At 36.5% G+C, this 19,500-nt stretch overlaps 1 protein-coding gene across 3 annotated transcripts in view; it reads right to left on the reverse strand.

Moving 5' to 3' along the window:
• The window catches only part of atg5 (ATG5 autophagy related 5 homolog (S. cerevisiae)), a 182,619-nt gene that overhangs the window by 49,798 nt on the left and 113,321 nt on the right, over positions 1-19,500 (reverse strand). For all 3 annotated transcript variants that reach the window (XM_028797652.2, XM_051924807.1, XM_051924806.1), the window contains one exon: positions 14,024-14,141. In XM_028797652.2, the coding sequence (XP_028653485.1) occupies positions 14,024-14,141 (118 nt within the window). The remainder of the gene's footprint in view (positions 1-14,023; positions 14,142-19,500) is intronic.

Consider the following 19,500-nt stretch of genomic DNA (forward strand, 5'->3'; position numbering starts at 1 on the left):
CAGCAGTCCTTGCAGTGGCTCTGATTGGTCTTCTGCTGAGGGTGCTGGGGTTGTTGGGGTCAAAGGATGTCAGCGCAGCTTTAAAAAAAGTTGGCCGGTGACCAAAAGCAAAAAAAAAAGTTTGTAATTTGTGTTTCAAATTACTGTCTGTCTGCCTTCTGTTGGGTTACCTGTACTAATTCATTTTGTCCTGGATTGTTTAATGGTTGGTGTCTGCCGTCTGCCTGTGTACATGAGAACTGTAAGTGGATTCATGGCCATCCTGTAAAGAAAGGAGCGCTACTGAACCCGTCTCCACCATTTCAGGAACTAGCGGTAGGACTATCTTTACATTCCCATTCAACGTGCGGATCTCTGGACTACCTATTTTCATCATTACATTTCATCCGCTGCCGTTTTTCAAGAATGTTTTTCATGATTTACAGTGTGTGTGTTTTGTTTGTGCTTTGTTGTATTTAATGTGTAATCGCCGTAAGGGGAACAGGGATGGTATAATTGTTTTCATTATGTTCTTTATTTGCTGTTTGATTACTGGTTTGCTTTGTTTTTGTCTCTGTGAGTGCGTGCGTGTCGAGCCAAGGCTGGGTGCGTCCCTGGAGTCTCCACCATAAAAATAAATAAATCGCCGTCTTCTCAACGGTGTAAATCTTAGTGGCACCAGACCGCTACAGCGTTATTCATTTCTCCTTGCTGCTGATTGTCTGTGATGCATCTCCAGCTGAGTGTTCTTGTGTTTTCTGTTTTGTTCCTCTTACCCCTTAAACTGCCACAACCAGCTATAGTCGTTTCCCAGTGCCATTTGCAAGCACGCAGGAGCTGATCAGTCAGTGCCGTACATTCGTTGAGCAGCCAGCTCATGACCACTGCCAGCCCCTTGTGAGCAGGGGGGCTGAATGCGCCCCCTAGAAGACATGGACGCTCCTCAAAAAACCACTCTTAAAAAACGCTGATAGACTACTTTCACATTGCTTTCTTACTTGCGGCTGCTCTGTTGCGTGATATGATTCTTGTGCGACACTACGCATTCTTAAAAGCTTGAACAGCACCTGTCATTTTTGGCTGATTGCTTTGTTTCTCTCTCCTCCCCTAGACATCCTCTGCTCCTGTTGGGGGTCCCGTTCCCGTTGTGCTCCCCTATGATGTTTGTCTGTTCTTTAAACGAGAACTAACTGCATACTGAGCTTGTTTTACTTCTGAAAGAGACATGTTTGTTTGAAGTGTTTGAATAAAGTTCCTGTCTCTACAATCTCCTGTGTTTCTGTGCAATTCTGTGACCCAAACGTGACACCCTGCAGCCTCACTGTCTCTGGGATTCAGCCGCTGCACTAGACTAGCCTGCAAGCATCAGCGCTTACCTCTGTGTTCTTGAGTGCAGTGTGGCTCGGTGATTTACTGAATTTCATCCATTGCGTCAGTTGCATCTTGTACATATTGTTCCAGTAGTTTTTTTAAAATAGTTTTTATAGTTCATTAGCAGTGTGAAACTGATCAGTGTTGCAGTAATTGTGATGCTCTTTGCATGAAAAAAATGTGTTCCATTAAAATTTCACTTTTTCTTTGTGAATTGTGATGTTTGCTTAAAGTGCAGCAAAAAAGTATTTTGCATCCTAGGATGCATTAACCCGCAAGTATGTGGCAGTTTAAGGGTTAAAGCCCCAAGATGCCACCGAAAGGCCCTGCACCTTCTAAGGCTTCTGGCAATGAAAACGCACTTGCATGAATTACAGTACATATAGCGGTAACATCTGTATTTTACATTCTAGCACTGCGGGAGACATAGCACTACAGTATACAGGTTTACCTTTACATTCTTTATTTTTAGGTAATGTAATAAGCTGAGTTTGAAACTAAAGTGTTTTGGGGTCATATGTAGGGTTTAAACTATAAAAATAGGCACTTTTTAACCACATCCAAAATTTGCGTTTTTCACAATTCGTGGGTGCTCTAGGAATGTAACTCCAGCGAATTTTGGGGGTGTACTGTATATAATAATAATAATTCATTACATTTAGATATACATATATAGAAAAGCGCTATATATCATTGCGCTTACAGAGTTCCAAGCTTAGGGCAGGGCGCACACACACATTGGCATGCCAGGAAGTGGCAATATGGGACTAACTTCTTCCTCTGTTGGAAGTTATGGCTTTGGGAGCAGTTGGAATGTCATTTTTTGCTTCAGATTTATGTGTTCGGATAATTTGCACTTGTCCTCCCATCAAAAAGATAGAAACTCCTTGTAAAAGTTAATATATCTTTTGTTATTATTATTATTTCAGAGGGTAACATTCTGACCTAGGCTCCTTTAAGGATTGTTTTGACTGGTAAGTGCAGCACATGGGTAATTACGCATGTGTACACTACCGGTCAAACGTTTCAGAACACCTGTTTTTCCAGTTTTTCTTCAAATTTAATCAGTTGAAATGCAATGATCGATCTAAAATGGTAGAAAGGTAAGCAGTAAATTGGCAGATGTTTAAAGTTTAGGTTATCAAAAACTGAAAAAAGGAAACTTCAAAATATCACCAATGGGCCCTTGGCAGGGAACAACCAATAGCTTATAACCTACAGATGTTCTGCAGCAAGTAAGTAAATCATGCCTTGCAAGATGAAGCAAACAATTTGCATAAGTATCCCAACTTCTGTTGATTATGTAAAAACTTTCCGGCTGTCTTAAAGCAGAGTTGGAACAGACTTTGTTACTACACACTCTGAAGTGCTACTTGGACTATACTACACTGTAGAAAGCTGTAAATTCTAGTGACAATGGCAAGAAAATGACAACAAATGAAATAAGACAGAGCATTATTACCCTTACAAGTGTAAGCCTTTCATTTAGAGAAACTGCAAAAAAAATAAAATAAAAAATCAAAGTGTCAATTGAGTACAGTGTCCATAGACAATTGGAAACTGGAAGAAACTCTGATAGGAAGAGATCTGGCAGACACAAAGTCACAACCCAATCAGAAAAGTTTCTGAGGGTCACCGGGTTGCATGACAGGCTCTTCACAGCAAAACAGGTTTAAGCACAGCTTAAAAAAAGCAAGTATTATACAGAGAGTATGACCGTATCTGACAGAGTATGTAACACAACTCCTGGTCAAGGCTTTGCCACATTTGGAGTACTGCAAATATCTGCTGGCAGAAGTATTGCGATGGGTCACCAAGTCATTGCAAAAGAATTCAAAATACAGCAGTATGTCTGGTGTTCAACATGTGGTACATGTAACTCCTCTTTTCAGATCACTACATTGGCTTCTTGTTGATCAGCGTGTGTACAAACGTTCAAGCAGAAATTCGTGACTTCCTGTTTCACTGGTGAATAAGTATGAGATGGAACATTAAGGCCAAATTCCCTTATTTATTCATCACCCTGGGAAAAGATATGAGAATGCACAACATGTTGATTTTCATAAGTTAGGGAATGGCTATAAAAAAATTGCTAATCACCTGAAAATGCCCACATCTACAATTAGGTAATAATAAAAAGTTCAAAGCATCTGGAACTTTTACCAGCTTGCCTAGAAGAGGACCCAAGTTTATTTTGCCCCCATGTATAGTGAACAGGATGGTAAGTGAGGTTAAATAAAAAACACAAAGTCCCCAAGGATCTTTGTTGGAGAAATACAGAAAAAAGTAGCATCTTGGGGTCACCAAGTCTAAACTACCATCAGATGCCACATCCATGCCTAAAGATTATTTCGAAGGAATGCCAGAAAAAAAGCCTTTCCTGTCAGTTAATCACAAATATTTGTGCCTGATGTTTGCTTAATGTTACTGGAACTTTGTTCGAAGGTTAGATGAAACAAAATATGAGGTTTTTGGCAGCAAACACTCAAGGAGGGCTTAGTGTAAAGAGAAGAATGGCTATACAACCTAACCCCCCACTGTCAAGTATGGTGGACGTTCTATGATGTTGTAGGGACCGTGTAGGGAACCTTTTTAGGGTTCAAGGGCATCAGGGAATCCAGAAAATACCAGGAGATGTTAATTTTAAATCTGGCTGTCTCTGCCAAGAAATTAAACTGGGTCATTATTGGATCTTCCAGCAGGAAAATGATCCAAAACATCCAAATCAACACAAAAACTGTTAAAGGAACACAAAACCAAGTTTCTGCAATGTCTGTTTTAGTCCCCAGAGATAAACTCATTGAAAACCTGTGGGGTGAGTTGAAGAGGAGAGTGCAAGAGAGGACCGAGGACCCAGGATAATCTCGAGAGATTTTGGGAATGTTCTCAGATTACCTGCTCTATATTCTCCAACCTTGTAAGATGTTATAGGAGAAGACTCAATACTGTTTTATTGGCAAAATGGGGAAATACAAATTACAATCATTAAGTCGATGCGTGACAACCTGCAATCCATTAGTTACAACCTGGGTCGTGAGTCATTGGTTGAGTAACACGGGTTTAGGCGTCCCATTGTGACCAAATTGTGAACCATAGACGGCAATCCATGATCCACTGGCAGCATAGCAATGGTTGAGAAACACTGCCTTACAAGGTACTCTGTACCAGCACTTAAGGTATGCTTACTAATGACACACATCAGACCCACAGAGCCTCAATTTGCAATAACCTGTACTCTTTGTGACCGACATACAATCATAGAACATAGGGCTCCCAAATGGAAATGTAAGTTGGCACATGTCTGTACTAAATGCAGGTGTGCAAATAATAGTTGCTCAAGTTGTTTTGTAAAAAATAATAATCATTTCTTGCTAAGGAATTATTTCTTCTCATAATACCGTAAATTTGCTACACTAGAATAAATTTACTTTACTAAAGGTTGGATTTCTCTCATTTTTTTTTGTATGAGATTAAGGTAATTCACCAAAAGCAAAGAACTCCTATGTACCATATTAAAGTGTTAACTTTAGTATTTTAATAATTAATAAGATAATTAAACAACAGACCACAAGTGTTACATGTTCATTTTTAATAACAAATTGAAGTTTTAGATGTGACCAGGTATCAACCACAGCATCAACTGTGGTCATTGCTGTTCTTGTGAGAAGAATGGAGATAACCGCCATTAACTCACGCAAGTTCGTTGTACAACTTGAACGTAACCATAAGAATAAAACTAAATAAAAAAAGAAAAAATGCTAACTTCAACCCGTAGAAAAAATTTACAGTGGGTGTTACAGACTCAAATCAAATGTATGATTTTACTATACAAGGGATGTTCAAAAAGTTTCCTCACATTTTTTAACTCTATTGATTAAGAGTCTCAAAAACAAATTACATCACTTTTCTAAATAGTCACCTTCATTTGCGATGCAATTTTCCCAGCCTCGTACCAACTGTTTAATGCCCAATTACTACTCCTCCCGCCTTCACTGTTTCCAACAAAAATATAAAAGTGCAGAAACTTTTTGAAGGTCCCTCGTATAATAATAATAATAATAGCAGCTCAATACTCAAAATGGTAAATGCAGGGAGGACCCAGGCTCAAACCCACAACTTCCAGATTATGAGACAGCAGTTCTTACCTCTACACCAGCCAAGCAGACATGTCTCCTTTATGTCGATTGATATTTGGGCTTTGGTTTTTACATATTGACAGCAACATGTAAATTGAATAAATTTCATTTTTTACAGTTATATCCTTGAATAAAAGCACACTTATTTTGTTATACGTTTTGTGAAAGGGGTTATTTGATATTGACTTCAGTCTTCACACATTATACACTTCACGTCAACATTTTGTCATTATTACTACTGTATATCATGAAAAAGATTGTGTTTTAGTTATGTGTTCAACATTTCTTGGGTCACATTTCCTGTCATCCTACATTTACACAGATCGTTGTAGACACTGAACACACATGATCCAAATACAGTAATCCCTCCTCCATCGCGGGGGTTGCGTTCCAGAACCACCCGCGAAATAAGAAAATCCACGAAGTAGAAACCATTTGTTTATATGGTTATTTTTATATTGTCATGCTTGGGTCACAGATTTGCTCAGAAACACAGGAGGTTGTAGAGAGACAGGAACGTTATTCAAACACTGCAAACAAACATTTGTCTCTTTTTCAAAAGTTTAAACTGTGCTCCATGACAAGACAGAGATGACAGTTCAGTCTCACAATTAAAAGAATGCAAACATATATTCCTCTTCAAAGGAGCAAACAAATCAATAGTGCTGTTTGGCTTTTAAGTATGCGAAGCACCACGGCACAAACCTGTTGAAGGCGGCAGCTCACACCCCCTCCATCAGGAGCAGAGAGAGAGAGAGAGAGAGAGAGATAGAGAGAGACAGATAAAAAAATCAATACGTGCCCTTCGTGCTTTTAAGTATGCGAAGCACCGTTCAGCATGTCGTTTCAGGAAGCAGCTGCAGCTGCACAAAAGATAGCAACGTGAAGATAATCTTTCAGCATTTTTAGACGAGCGTCCGTATCGTCTAGGTGTGCAAACAGCCTCCCTGCTCACACCCCCCTACGTCAGTGCAAGAGAGAGAGAGAAAGTAAGTTGGGTAGCTTCTCGGCCATCTGCCAATAGCGTCCCTTGTATGAAATCAACTGGGCAAACCAACTGAGGAAGCATGTACCAGAAATTAAAAGACCCATTGTCCGCAGAAACCCGCGAAGCAGTGAAAAATCCACGATATATATTTAAATATGCTTACATATAAAATCCGCGATGGAGTGAAGCCGCGAAAGGCGAAGCGCGATATAGCGAGGGGATTACTGTAATCCAAAAAACTATATATTATTTACCCTATACAATTCTAGACACCTAACTCCCAGATAAAGAGACTTCAGAACTGAGAATTTTGAATCTGACTTGACACATTGGCAAAACAAAGACGCTGATAAGAAGGTGCAAGGGAATTTAAGGTGGCCCAGCATTATGAATATTTTCGTAGGCTTCAGAGATTCTAGTGTTAAAAAGCTGCAAATCTATAAGATGTTTATCAGGATGGTACAAGTCTAACATGCGTAACAAGTTTACAAGTAAAATACACAAATTTTGCTGTTAAGCTAACAAACCTATAGTTTACTATGCAACAATATCAAATTATTCTTTATATCTCCTAACTGAAAATGTATTCTGCAGCTCTTAAAACAAGCTTGCTTGCACAAGTAGTGTTCATTTAAATTAAAGAACAAAATACAAAGGTCTGAATTAATTAAAGTGGCTTTTCTTGTCCTTTATCTAATTGCAGAGGACGGCTTCTCTGATTCTATTATTACTCAACATTCTTTAATGAAAAGGCTAATAGTCTGGTCTTCTCGCTCTTTGTTTGGAAAAGTCTGACTTGCTCTTTCTGCACTCTTGTTTAAAGGGAGTTCACAGCAAAAAAAAAAAAAGACATAAGGGGTGACTGATTTAATATAATACCTTAGATAAAGGAGTAGGCCTACTATAACTAAATTATCAGAAATCTTTACATAAGCAGATTCTGAAAAAAAGCATTTTTTGTGAATAACCAATTTACTTATCACTGATTGGCCTTTTGTAGTGAAAATTACCTAAACTAGTTTGGGGACCAATCAATATGGTCATCCCTACTTATCATCTTTGGATTCAGGAAATGTTTTTGATAAAGTAGAATAGGATTATCTATTTATTAAGTTGCACAGGTTTGGGTTTGGTGACTTCTTGCCATTTATCTTTTTGTACAGGGTAACTGCTCCAATTAATTTTGTTTTCAGTTTATTAATTCTGTTCCTTTAATGTAAAGGCTAATATTCAGATTTTCCTTATAGCAAATATGTTTAAATGCTCTATGTTTATAGCAAGTTTGCAGCTAAAAGATAACTGCAGGATCATAAACCATACCTCATGTAAAGGAACACAAGACCTAAATATCAAATTACTAAATATCAAATTAGCAGATGGTGGAAAAATATTTTTGTGATCAGAAAATTTACCAATCACCAATCAAGTCTTTTGTAGTGAAAATTGGCCAATTGATATTGGCAGCCAATTGATCGGAGCATCACTATTAATTATAACAAAATTTATCTGGAATTCAAAATGGCCACACATTCAAAAGGCTTTAAAAGGAGAAAATGGATTAGAAGGACCTAATTTTCACTTTTACTCCTGAGCACCAAATATACGGAAAATAAAACCTGGCCTGGCTTGCAGTGGAAAACAAATCTTTCCTGAATCTTCGTTTTAAGTCCTGCTCTGTGCTTCAATCAATACTATCATCAATTTAGAAGCAAAATATGGAACCAACGCAAGATACATTTCAAGTTAGAGAAGCTCTTACCTGTTCCTACTATAAATGATCATCACCTCTCTCAACGTTTTAAGACCTACTCAGGATTTAACTTATGGAAAATATAAGAATCAAGAGGTATATATATTGTCTTTATATAGACAATGTATTTGCATCTTACGAACAATTACGCTCTAAAAGTAACTTTCCAGCTACGCACTTTTTCCTACATGCAAATTATACGTTTTGAAAAAACAAACCTAGTCAATTTTCTACATGTCACACCCATATTAATCCCAGAGATCATAATGGTTAGTCTTGATGAAGAGCAAATACAAATATTTCAAAGAATCTACCCTTCAAAATAAACTTAGGGAATGGTGGTAAAGGGGCCTTTCAATTGGCATCTCGGAAAAGGAGTGGATCTCAGCCATACAGAAAATGCACACTAGTTCTATATATGATAAGAAATCCATATTTTAATTAAAGGTCTTTCATTGATCAAATTTATTTTGCATAAAATCGCTTAAAATTTACCAAGGGCAAGACTAAACCTGTGAGTGCAGCCATCTACCTTTAATATCACTAGGCCATATGGCTTGGGAATTTACTAAATTAATATAATTTTGGAAAAAATCTTCACACACTTCTCTGACAGCCTTGGTGTTAAATCACTTCTAGTACATTAACACAATATGTGGTGTAGTCCCAGATGGCATTAATATATATATATATATTGGGATTAACCAACTGTAGTAGTATCACACCACCAGCGTGCAGACTTGCATTGCTGAGCTGGAAGAATTCCAGTCTACATTCTACATCTCAAAGGGTAAGCAATGTCCTGTACAATCTCAAATTAGAAAAATTCTAATTCTCTCATAGAGGATATGTACAAAACTTTTTAAATGTGGCAAGTATTCATTTATCTGCAGTGGGTTGGCACCCTGCCCAGGATTGGTTCCTGCCTTGTGCCCTGTGTTGGCTGGGATTGGCTCCAGCAGACCCCCCGTGACCCTGTGTTTGGATTCAGCGGGTTGGAACTGGATGGATGGAAGTATTCATGTATATATTAACATTCAATAATATTTATAAAGTTAGATGGGTTTAGTTTTGCTTATGTCTCTCTTCTTTTTGTCTTTCTCTTGGGTGGGGATTGAATTTTGTTTTGGTTTTTTTTTGTTTGCTCTGTATTCATTTTGAGCTATATGGTTATATGTTTGATTGAGAAGTATGCAATTTTAATGTTATGGTTTTCAAAAAAAAAAAGTAAAACAAAAAAGACAATGTAATAATGTTTGCAACCTTCCAATTAGGACTGTGTGATATGTATTGTTTACAATAATATCTTAATTGTTTCTTTAACGATATGGAGCTGTAATTATCAAGTACAGTAATCCCTCGCTATATCACGCTTCGCCTTTCGCGGCTTCACTCTATCGCGGATTTTATATGTAAGCATATTTAAATATATATCGCGGACTTTTTGCTGGTTCGCGGATTTCTGAGGACAATGGGTCTTAATTTCTGGTACATGCTTCCTCAGTTGGTTTGCCCAGTTGATTTCATACAAGGGACGCTATTGGCAGATGGCTGAGAAGCTACCCAACTTACTTTTCTCTCTCTCTTGCGCTGACTTTCTCTGATCCTGACGTAGGGGGATTGAGCAGGGGGGCTGTTCGCACACCTAGATGATACGGACGCTCGTCTAAAAATGCTGAAAGATTATCTTCACGTTGCTACCTTCTGTGCAGCTGCTTCGTGAAGCGACATGCTGCACGGTGCTTCGCATACTTAAAAGCTCGAAGGGCACATATTGATTTTTGATTGTTTGTTTTTCTCTGTCTCTCTCTCTGCTCCTGACAGAGGGGGTGTGAGCTGCTGCCTTCATTGTAACTGCTTTGTGCCGCGGTGCTTCGCATACTTAAAAGCCAAACAGCCCTATTGATTTGTTTGCTTTCCTCTGTCTTTATGACAGTCTCTGCTCCTGACGCGCACTCCTTTGAAGAGGAAGATATGTTTGCATTCTTTTAATTGTGAGACGGAACTGTCATCTCTGTCTTGTTATGGAGCACAGTTTAAACTTTTGAAAAAGAGACAAATGTTTGTTTGCAGTGTTTGAATAACGTTCCTGTCTCTCTACATCCTCCTGTGTTTCTGTGCAAATCTGTGACCCAAGCATGACAATATAAAAATAACCATATAAACATATGGTTTCTACTTTGCGGATTTTCACCTTTCGCGGGGGGTTCTGGAACGCAACCTCCGCGATGGAGGAGGGATTACTGTATGTCACTCACTTTGCAACAAACAATCAAATTGGGAAAACATTCAAAAAAGTACTTGTGCATCCCTGCCTCAAGTAGCCCTTCTGAGAGGGCTTTCAGCACTGGCGGATATGTTGTAACATGTATCTGTGCTGCACTGGAGCCAGATGCTGTGGATAGACTGGTGTTTCCTCAGCAGAATTTTACAATTATTTTATTTTTATCTGATATCTTTGTGCAATATTGGACAGAACTTGAAGTTAGTAATTTCTTTAAAAATGTTACAGGTTTGGGTTTTTTGTATCTTTGTGCAATATATGACAGAACTTGTTTAAAAATGCTATAGTTTTTTTTTCTGTGCAGTGTTTGAAAGAACTTTGGACTTTCACATAAAAGTACAGTATGTTAGATTTTTGTTCTTCCTTGTATGTTGCACAATTCACCTTACAGCAGAGAAGTTTATGTTGATCCAGACTGTAATGTTCATAGCCTGTAGTTCAATTATGATGATTATTTTATTCCCTTTGAATTCATACCTTGTATACATTAAGGGAATCTGCTTAAAATGCTTTCATCATAATACAGGGAGATTCACTCAAAAGAGGCCCTGAGTATTCTGTTGTAACTCCCATTAGGATGAAGCAATCTGAACCAAAAAATATGCTATATACCTTGATGTATGTGTAATCGATTGCACTACATGCGATGCTGGAAGTGGTTTCTGTTTTCTGCCAGACACATTTCGATGCAGCGTTCCATGTTCCTGAAAATATTGCCAAGCATCTCGGGAGGAATAGAAGCAATTTCACATTTGATGTCTTCCTTCAAATCTTACCCAGTGCAATGCTTGTTCTGAAAGACGTTTTCTTTGAGAATACCCCAAAGGAAGAAGTCTGGTGGTGTCAGATCCGGCGACCATGGTGGACAAAGCCCCTTTGAAATTACCCTGTTGCCGTAGAAGGACTCAATTTCTGCCATGCTCCTTGCTGATGTGTGACACGTTGGTCCATCTTGCTGTAAGTAACCTTATATTAACTCACAATCATCCAGTTAATTCTGACATCGCTTAAACGAGTTGGTGACCCAATAGGTCTGTACCATGAAGACACACTGCGATGAGAAGTTGAGTGACTGAGTGAAGGGGTACGGGCGGTATGCACCCAGAAGTTGCAAACGGATGTTAAACGTTGTGATGGCTGTCTGGCGCCTACCTTATCGCTCTGACGCAGGGGCAACCCGGCTTGTTTGAAGCTCCATATACTGAGAAGCACATTGCACATTGTTTTGTTCAGATTGCTTCATCATAGCGAGAGTTATTACAGAATACTTGGGGCCTCTTTCGAGTGAATCTCCCTGTAGTTGTGTTGGTCTTTTGTGTAAATCCTGTAGGCCACTTTGAAACTTAGGCGTATACAGCTGAAATAAACAAAAATATAAAATGCTATTTTTTCTTCCATTAAATTATCATACATTACTGATTATCAATAACATCTTAAAAAGACATAGAAGTCTTAACAATATTTACAAAGTTTTTTTTGGTTTTGTTAAACAGTGAACATAAACTTTAGGATGCTGATGGTAGTGTTCAACTTGAATCTCATATTCTACAAACTCAGTCTATCTTACTTTGTATAAGTGTCAAATAAAAATTGATTTGATAAGCCTGTGATACATTTGTAACATTAAGCTTCAAATGACAAGTTTTTCCAATTTCAATCACATTATATCCATTGCATAACATTTTCAAATGTTTGTTATTTTTATGGTGGAAACAGACATACTGTGCTGCACATTCAATACTTCTTGGTTTAATTTGTAGAACTGTCCTGAGTGACCATTAAGCAATTAAGTATTTAAAAATACTTCCTCTTCCTCTATACTTTGAAATTATTCTCCTGAAAGTGTTACCATTATTAAATATTTCATTATCTGCATATATTTCTACACTGTTAGAATGATACAAGTCACTGCTAAAAAGAATGGTCAGTTCCCTCCTTCAATTACTAACAAACGACTATGTAAAATTTTGGTCGAAAACCCAGTCAGCTTTGTGGAACCAGATATTACGAATTCCCTCTCTCTACCACTTCGTCCTTAACTGTGACTGCTCAGAAACCCATTTTACTCATTACAATCAATCTCTATTTTCTTGTTTACCTTAACCTTCCTAGTTAAATTTCTAATGTTTTGAATGTGTTAACGATCTTCAGTTCTAACTAAATACAGTATTTTGATTTTTAGATTCTCATTAACAATAAATATGTTCATTAATTAAAGCAAAGTAGCTTGTGACAGAGCTTAACAATAAAATATGAACGCAAGCAATTGTATAATTGCTCAGGAGTTGATGATTTACTTATGCTATTGTTCAGACTGGTTTAACTACTAAAATATAACGGTAAATAACATTTCAATGTATCTTAATTACAATCAAGTTACAATTAAATTTACATTCAGATGTGATTAAGTAATTTAGCATAATATTTTAAAGAATAATACCAGGATATAAAGTACTTTTCTTTTCTATAATTAAGGCTAAGAAATAGCCATACAACCAATGTAGATATTTTATAAGCAAGCTGTGAGTCTAATTGCTGCAAGAAATTACTTTAATTACAATATATAAAGGTCCAGACACCATGCTGCCTCCCATCAATAATATGGAGAAGAGATTCATAAAGCATACTTTCAGTTTTTAGCTTCATTGAACCCCAAACAGTAAGTTTATTCATTATTTTTACAATCTATGTAATTTTTTTTTAATGAAACTTTACTTCCCATATATCACCCCAGTCTGAATTATGTTCAAATTCATCACTCTAAGGGAGTCTGACAATCAACATATTGTCATCTACAATTTTGCCAAGTTTGTTAGTTACATTCAAATTTAAATCACTCATATAAATTATAAAAAAGATTAGCAAACTCAGAAACAATGTTTGAAGAATCTAATTTTTAGATTCACATAATTTGAAAAAACGATCCCCAATTACAACCCATTATCATTTATGGCTAATTTAACTCTGCATCCACCTGGACTTTGCACCAAGGACCCCAGGTTCTTAAAGTCTGATGATTACTAAACTTAGAATAAGCAATTTAATAGAAGTTTAGAATCTTTTAAAAATAAATGATACAATGTTGTATGTGCCACTATCATAAATGCATTGTTGCTTCCTCATAAAACTCTGACATATTAAACAAATGTACAGTAATTTCATAGATAAATCCATGTTTGTTTTATCCTAATACACAATTGCTGGATATGTTCTCTAACCTGATTTTAATTAAAGGAGATGAAGTATGTTATCTTCCAATGACTAGGAACTTCAATGACATGCAAACATCAGCATGTCCTTTAACCATCTTTGTACTTACAATATTATGATTAAAAATGTATCCTACTGTAGTTAATTCTCAGTACTTGGATTGTTTAAACTTGGCTTTATACATTTTTTAAAATTTATGTCTATCCTTAATATAGCCGTATTTCAGTCTTGTATAAATGAAGGTTAATTAGAAAGCTCTAATACCATCTGCAGAGTTTATTTCATAAACTTTACTTTCAACTTACCACCCTGTGAAACAGCAAAGGGTGAGACTTCCTTCAGTAGATCAATGAGTGTATGGGGCTGACCTTCTGCTGTGATTGGCCGAAACAACTTTTGAATGAAAGGTCGCTCACTTACAGTCTGTAAAAGGCCAAAAAAAAAATTAAAACAATGAAAAATGTAACTTAAAAACAATCAAGAAAGAATAAACAGAAGAAATGGAAGAGTGTGTAAGAATGTCAGATTTATGTCTGTCAGTATCACATGATTATGAAAGTTGTTAAGCTTAGCAAATCAAAAGGGTATAAAAGGTTAAAAGAAATGCTTAATTATAAAGTTTTATTTTTATTATTTGAAATTGCAGCACTTAGGAACAGCAAAATATATTTGAAACCTCTACTAAATATAAATACAGTCGGTACATAACAATACATAACATTGAGACAATGCTGTTCTCAAAATTGTTATTTGAGCCCAAACAATAATATCTGGCACCAATATATTGGGCTTATATCTCCACATATGCATCACTTTTTGTAGAACATCCAGCAATATTATGATGCTGAAACTATTTCATCAAAGCACATTTATTATGCTCTTTTTCTTTTATAAACTAACTCAGCTTGAAAAGCCACTACTTCTGACTGATATGCACCATGATGGTGGAAAATTGAGTGTTACTATACATTCTAAACAATTCCAGAAGCTTTAAAAAGCTAATCTTCAACCACATTTATTGTCTCCAAGACTGACAATAAGATGATAGTTTTAAACAGGATGCATAAATTAATTCATGTACTGACTGCTATACTTGAAGCTCACAATTCATATGTTGTATTCTAAGTTTTTCCATGTTTCTCCACTGTCTTCACAGTCTACCAAAGTGGATTTTAATAACCTACTTCAAGCATGTACAAAGTTTTCACTCAGTAACCAAGTTTCAAAGTTTAGGCATTTATCTCTGTATGCCACAGCAAATGTTTGATAAAGTGCTTACGCTGTTAGAGTTTGTAAATAAGTATTTTCCTTTATTCAAAAATCTGTTCTCTTATCTAAGTGATGTGCAGCTCATTATTCTGCAATCTTTTAAATGCCTAATCTTTCATTTTTCAAAAGAGCAAAGTATGGCTTTCTAAGGCATATGCACTTTCCTTCCTAAATTGTAGCAGTTGGTTGATACAACAATTTATTTGTCAATAAATGCATGTCTACATGTTCGTTTTCAATTTAATAGAGTGTTTTCAGGCTAGCAAGTTATTTCTCCAATAAGGTAACTGAAGTACTCTGCCCTCAAAGAGCCATCACGTTATTCTGTAGTGAATCAGTCTATTTTTATGCAGATTAACAGATTTCGCAAGCTGCTTTGACAACTCTGAATTTATCTGAACTTGTCAAAGAGGAAACTGTTATTTTGTGTGCATCAAAGAAATCTTCATATGTTTTATATCCTTACAAAGCAAACATTTTTCTCATCACACCCTTTGCATATACGTTGTTGAGGTAAGGTGCGTTAGGGGTTTTATGGTGGCGTGAGGCAGTGCTGATCCCATGAGTGTACTGTTGGCGTGTGAGAGGAAAGCCACATGACCACAGAGATTCTTGATGAAGGAAACTGAAAACTACTTATTAATGATTTTTCCTCCTTCACACGTATTACTTTTATTGGATTATTTATTGATTTACTTATAAAGAGAAGCACCACACTTTTTAAGACACTTGTATATGTGTGATAAAATGCACTAAGAACTTTAAAAGCAACTATCTCTCATTGATATTGTGTCCTCATTCATCCTAGTCCATCTCTAGGATTATCAGTGACCCAGGTTCAAAAATGATGCCAGCTACATGCAACATGGGGATCACAGGTGTTCCTTACTGGCCCTATATAAGCTGTTAAAAATGCTGTAAAACCAGTTATACAACTCCCCCGTTTGAAAGTGTTGTGACCATTTTCAGTGAGTCAAATAATTTGACTCAGCTCATAAGCAAAAGCCAGATCTGTTGGTTCCCAAACAACTGAGGGCAAGTAGCATTTTTAAATTTTAGAAAATCTTCTAATACTATGACCTATGATTGATGCCTTCATATTGCTGATGCTATTAAAATGCATTCAAATGCTACATGTTTGTGACAGTCAATAATCTTATCAAACTTAAACATTCCAACATGCTATCAACTCTAAAACACAGGTACTTTTTCTTTTAGCAATCTCAATGTGTAAATCAAACTGGTAAAGCTAAAAGCATAATAATAAATACAAATAACAAAGTTGGATAAGCTATGGCAAAGACACTCTTGGTTGCAACAACAGTAAAAAGCTCAAAAAACAGTATGAATTATAAGCAAATATATGATGATAAACACATTTCAGCATAATTAATTTAATTAATGCATGTATTACAGGATATATACATGTTCACTGATTTATTTATTCATTCATTTATAAAATTTGTGCAAGCACAAAAAGAAGCCTGAAATGTGTATAAATGTGTATAAGCAACTTCCCAATGAAGTATGCACATAAACTGTGTTTTAGTTCACGTTTAAGAGGACTAATACTGCAAATTTACACTGAAGAACTTTTTTTTCCCCCATCAGTTTATACTATCTGTTGACACTTCTCAGGGAACTTGCCAACAGGCCTGGAATGTCTAAGTTGTGCTGGAAGCACAACAGAGTCCATTTTCCTAACATAATCAGAGCACTGTAATATTACACAAAAAAAAAAAAAATGCAACCTGTTTAAATGCTGAATAAAAACATACATATGAAAACATCAAACACTTAATATTCTTCTTTTCATTCAATTTTTTTTTTAGGAAAGCCTAATAGTTAAACAAAGCAGCAATATCAGTACAATGTATCTCTCTGTTAACAGTACTCTGTTATCTTTGCTGCCCACATAAAAATATTGTTATTGGTCAAAAAATCTTAATCAGTGAGGTACTAATTTTTACTTTTGATTGGTCCAAAAATTTGTTTCAGTGGGACACTCATTTTTACTTTTGAACTTTGTGTGTTCCAGTCTGTTTCTGTGATCGATAATGGCAAATTACTAATTAATTGAATAAGGTTTTATCTAGCCTTTTAATCAAAGTGAAGCCAAGGAAATACTTCAGAAATGTCTATAAAAAATCAATTCTTCCCATCCTCACAGTGCACCATCACTGTATTCGCAACAGAGACGCATAAGGCTTGCAATCTAACTAGAATCAACTTTGTTATTAAGTTCTTGTACCTGATAGAGAACTATTTTATGATTTTATTCTATGACAGTGTAAATATCCCTGCCGATTTGATTATAAATAAATGAGCAGTCTCTTTATTAGGTATAGTAGTGGAATGGCAGGTCCACAGATTAACAATTGAGGTACCATTTTAAATAAATTAATAAATAGTTGGATGGCTCGATCTTTGGGTGTGCATGCTCATGCAGCTGCAGAAGGTTGGTGAAGTAATTGGGGTGAGGTGAACTTGCACATGAGGGTGTGGTCTGTCTCAATCACTTCATCACTTTTCTGCGGAGTGTGAGAGAAGCACTGCACCCAATGGAGACAGCACAAAGATTGGGAGAAGAAATTTGGAGAAAAGGGGAAAAATAAAGAGGTTAAATGACTGGAGAGATGAAGGCAGGAGGCAGATGAGGAAGATGTGTGTGAGCATGTTGACAAGAGAGAGATAAAAGTCAGGCAGATGGGTGGAAGTCCCCTGGGAAGTGTGTGGGCGATGCTCAGGGGCTGAAGGAGATCACTCCAGCTGAGTGATCTGTGAGCTGGTGAGTGACACGCTGTTCGGTTGGAGCGACTCGATGCATAAGGCTGAAAAGAAGTAGCACGGCTGCATGGGAATTACAAGGCTCAGTGAGGCGTTCTGTGGGGGAGCCATGGACTGCAAGGACGGCAAGCCTGGCAGCGGAAGTTAGAGGCTCAGTGTAGTCCCCTGCTAGAGCCACAGAAGGATGCACGGATTCGAGCCTAGCAACAGAGGAAGAACGTGGACTGAACTACTGGTTAGCCATCTCCTCGGCTGCCATGATCCACTTGGGATTAGCTGGGGAGACACACATTTTCAAAGGGATGAACCATGAACTACATTTTTAAAAGGATAGATTCCTGCCATATTTTTAACCTCACATTTAAAGAATTATTTACTTGACCTTGATTTTACGGATTATTTATTTATTTATTGAAGATCTGCAAAACACTATTTATTTGGACACTGTGGTATTGACTTTTTTAAATAAAAGCACCAAGGTACTATTTCACCTACCCATTACTATATATGTGTGTTTTGTCCTCATCCGCAGGATCATCCCTCAGCTATATTAATGGCAGTAGCAGCTTCAAGAGGCTCCCCAGAAGAACCCGGTAGTGTGGGGCTGACCAACATCGTCACAACACTTCTCTTTAACATGTAAATTGTTGCTCAATGAGTGCAACCATAATATGCACATATAACACCACTGAACACAAGTGTGCTATATAGATGGAGAATGGACAGATCTAAAAAGTTAACTAGTTTTGAAAGCACCATTGCAGTAAGCATAAGACACACTTGTGCCAATAAAAAAGTCACTGACACATAAAAATGTAATGCAAGCGTACATGCATTTTCAATTGCCAGCTTTCTTTTATTTATCTTACCAATGTATAACTTCAAAACTCAAGACTATATTTTAAATGAGTCAATTTGTTGTCTGTCAAAACTACTCATCAGCATGTATTTGTTTTGGAGAAAGTCAAAAAGTATATTTTGCATATATTAATGATTAATGCTGCATTTAACTGCTGCCTCAAACTTATTTAGTAGGCATGATCTCCTTTTTCAGTACCTGGGCTTTCTTAATTTCCATGTTAAACTAATGGATAGTTGGAATATATATTTTGACCTCAACCAATTAATCCTTTTTAAACTATACACTTCAGGTAGCTTCAGGTTTTCAAAAAAAAAAAACAAAAAACAAAACACTGTGTTGCCCTGAATTAGTTTCTTTATATATGGATACATATAACAGGCTTTGCTTCATTTCCCACCCACATATCTTCTATCTTACTTTTTTCAACTTGTCATTGAGTTGAATCAGTATGTTTTTAAAGCCTATAAACCTACTAAATGAGGAAACTAAAAATCACATTAAAATTTTCAAGTTGACACAAACTCAACAAAATAATTAAGGCTAATCTTGTATAGCATTTCTGGATAAGTAATGTATTTATTAAACTATACCTGAGTAAGTATTCCACTGTTTATTTCAATGACCTACAGCATAATGTACACAAACTGAGGAACAGGTAACAAAGCTAAAAGTAATGTAACAAAATGTGCCCAACAGACTCAACCACAAGACAAATATTTTGCCGTATTAAGAGGGTTAAAGATAAACATTGATAAAGATTATCATACTGTTTAATCTGCCTATTTATTTTCCTACTTAGGCATGAGATGTATTTCAAACATTTGAATGCTTATATCCTAAATTTCCATGGAATGCATTCAAGTA

This window comes from Erpetoichthys calabaricus, chromosome 3, assembly GCF_900747795.2.
Source record: "Erpetoichthys calabaricus chromosome 3, fErpCal1.3, whole genome shotgun sequence".
NCBI classification, from domain to species: domain Eukaryota; kingdom Metazoa; phylum Chordata; class Cladistia; order Polypteriformes; family Polypteridae; genus Erpetoichthys; species Erpetoichthys calabaricus.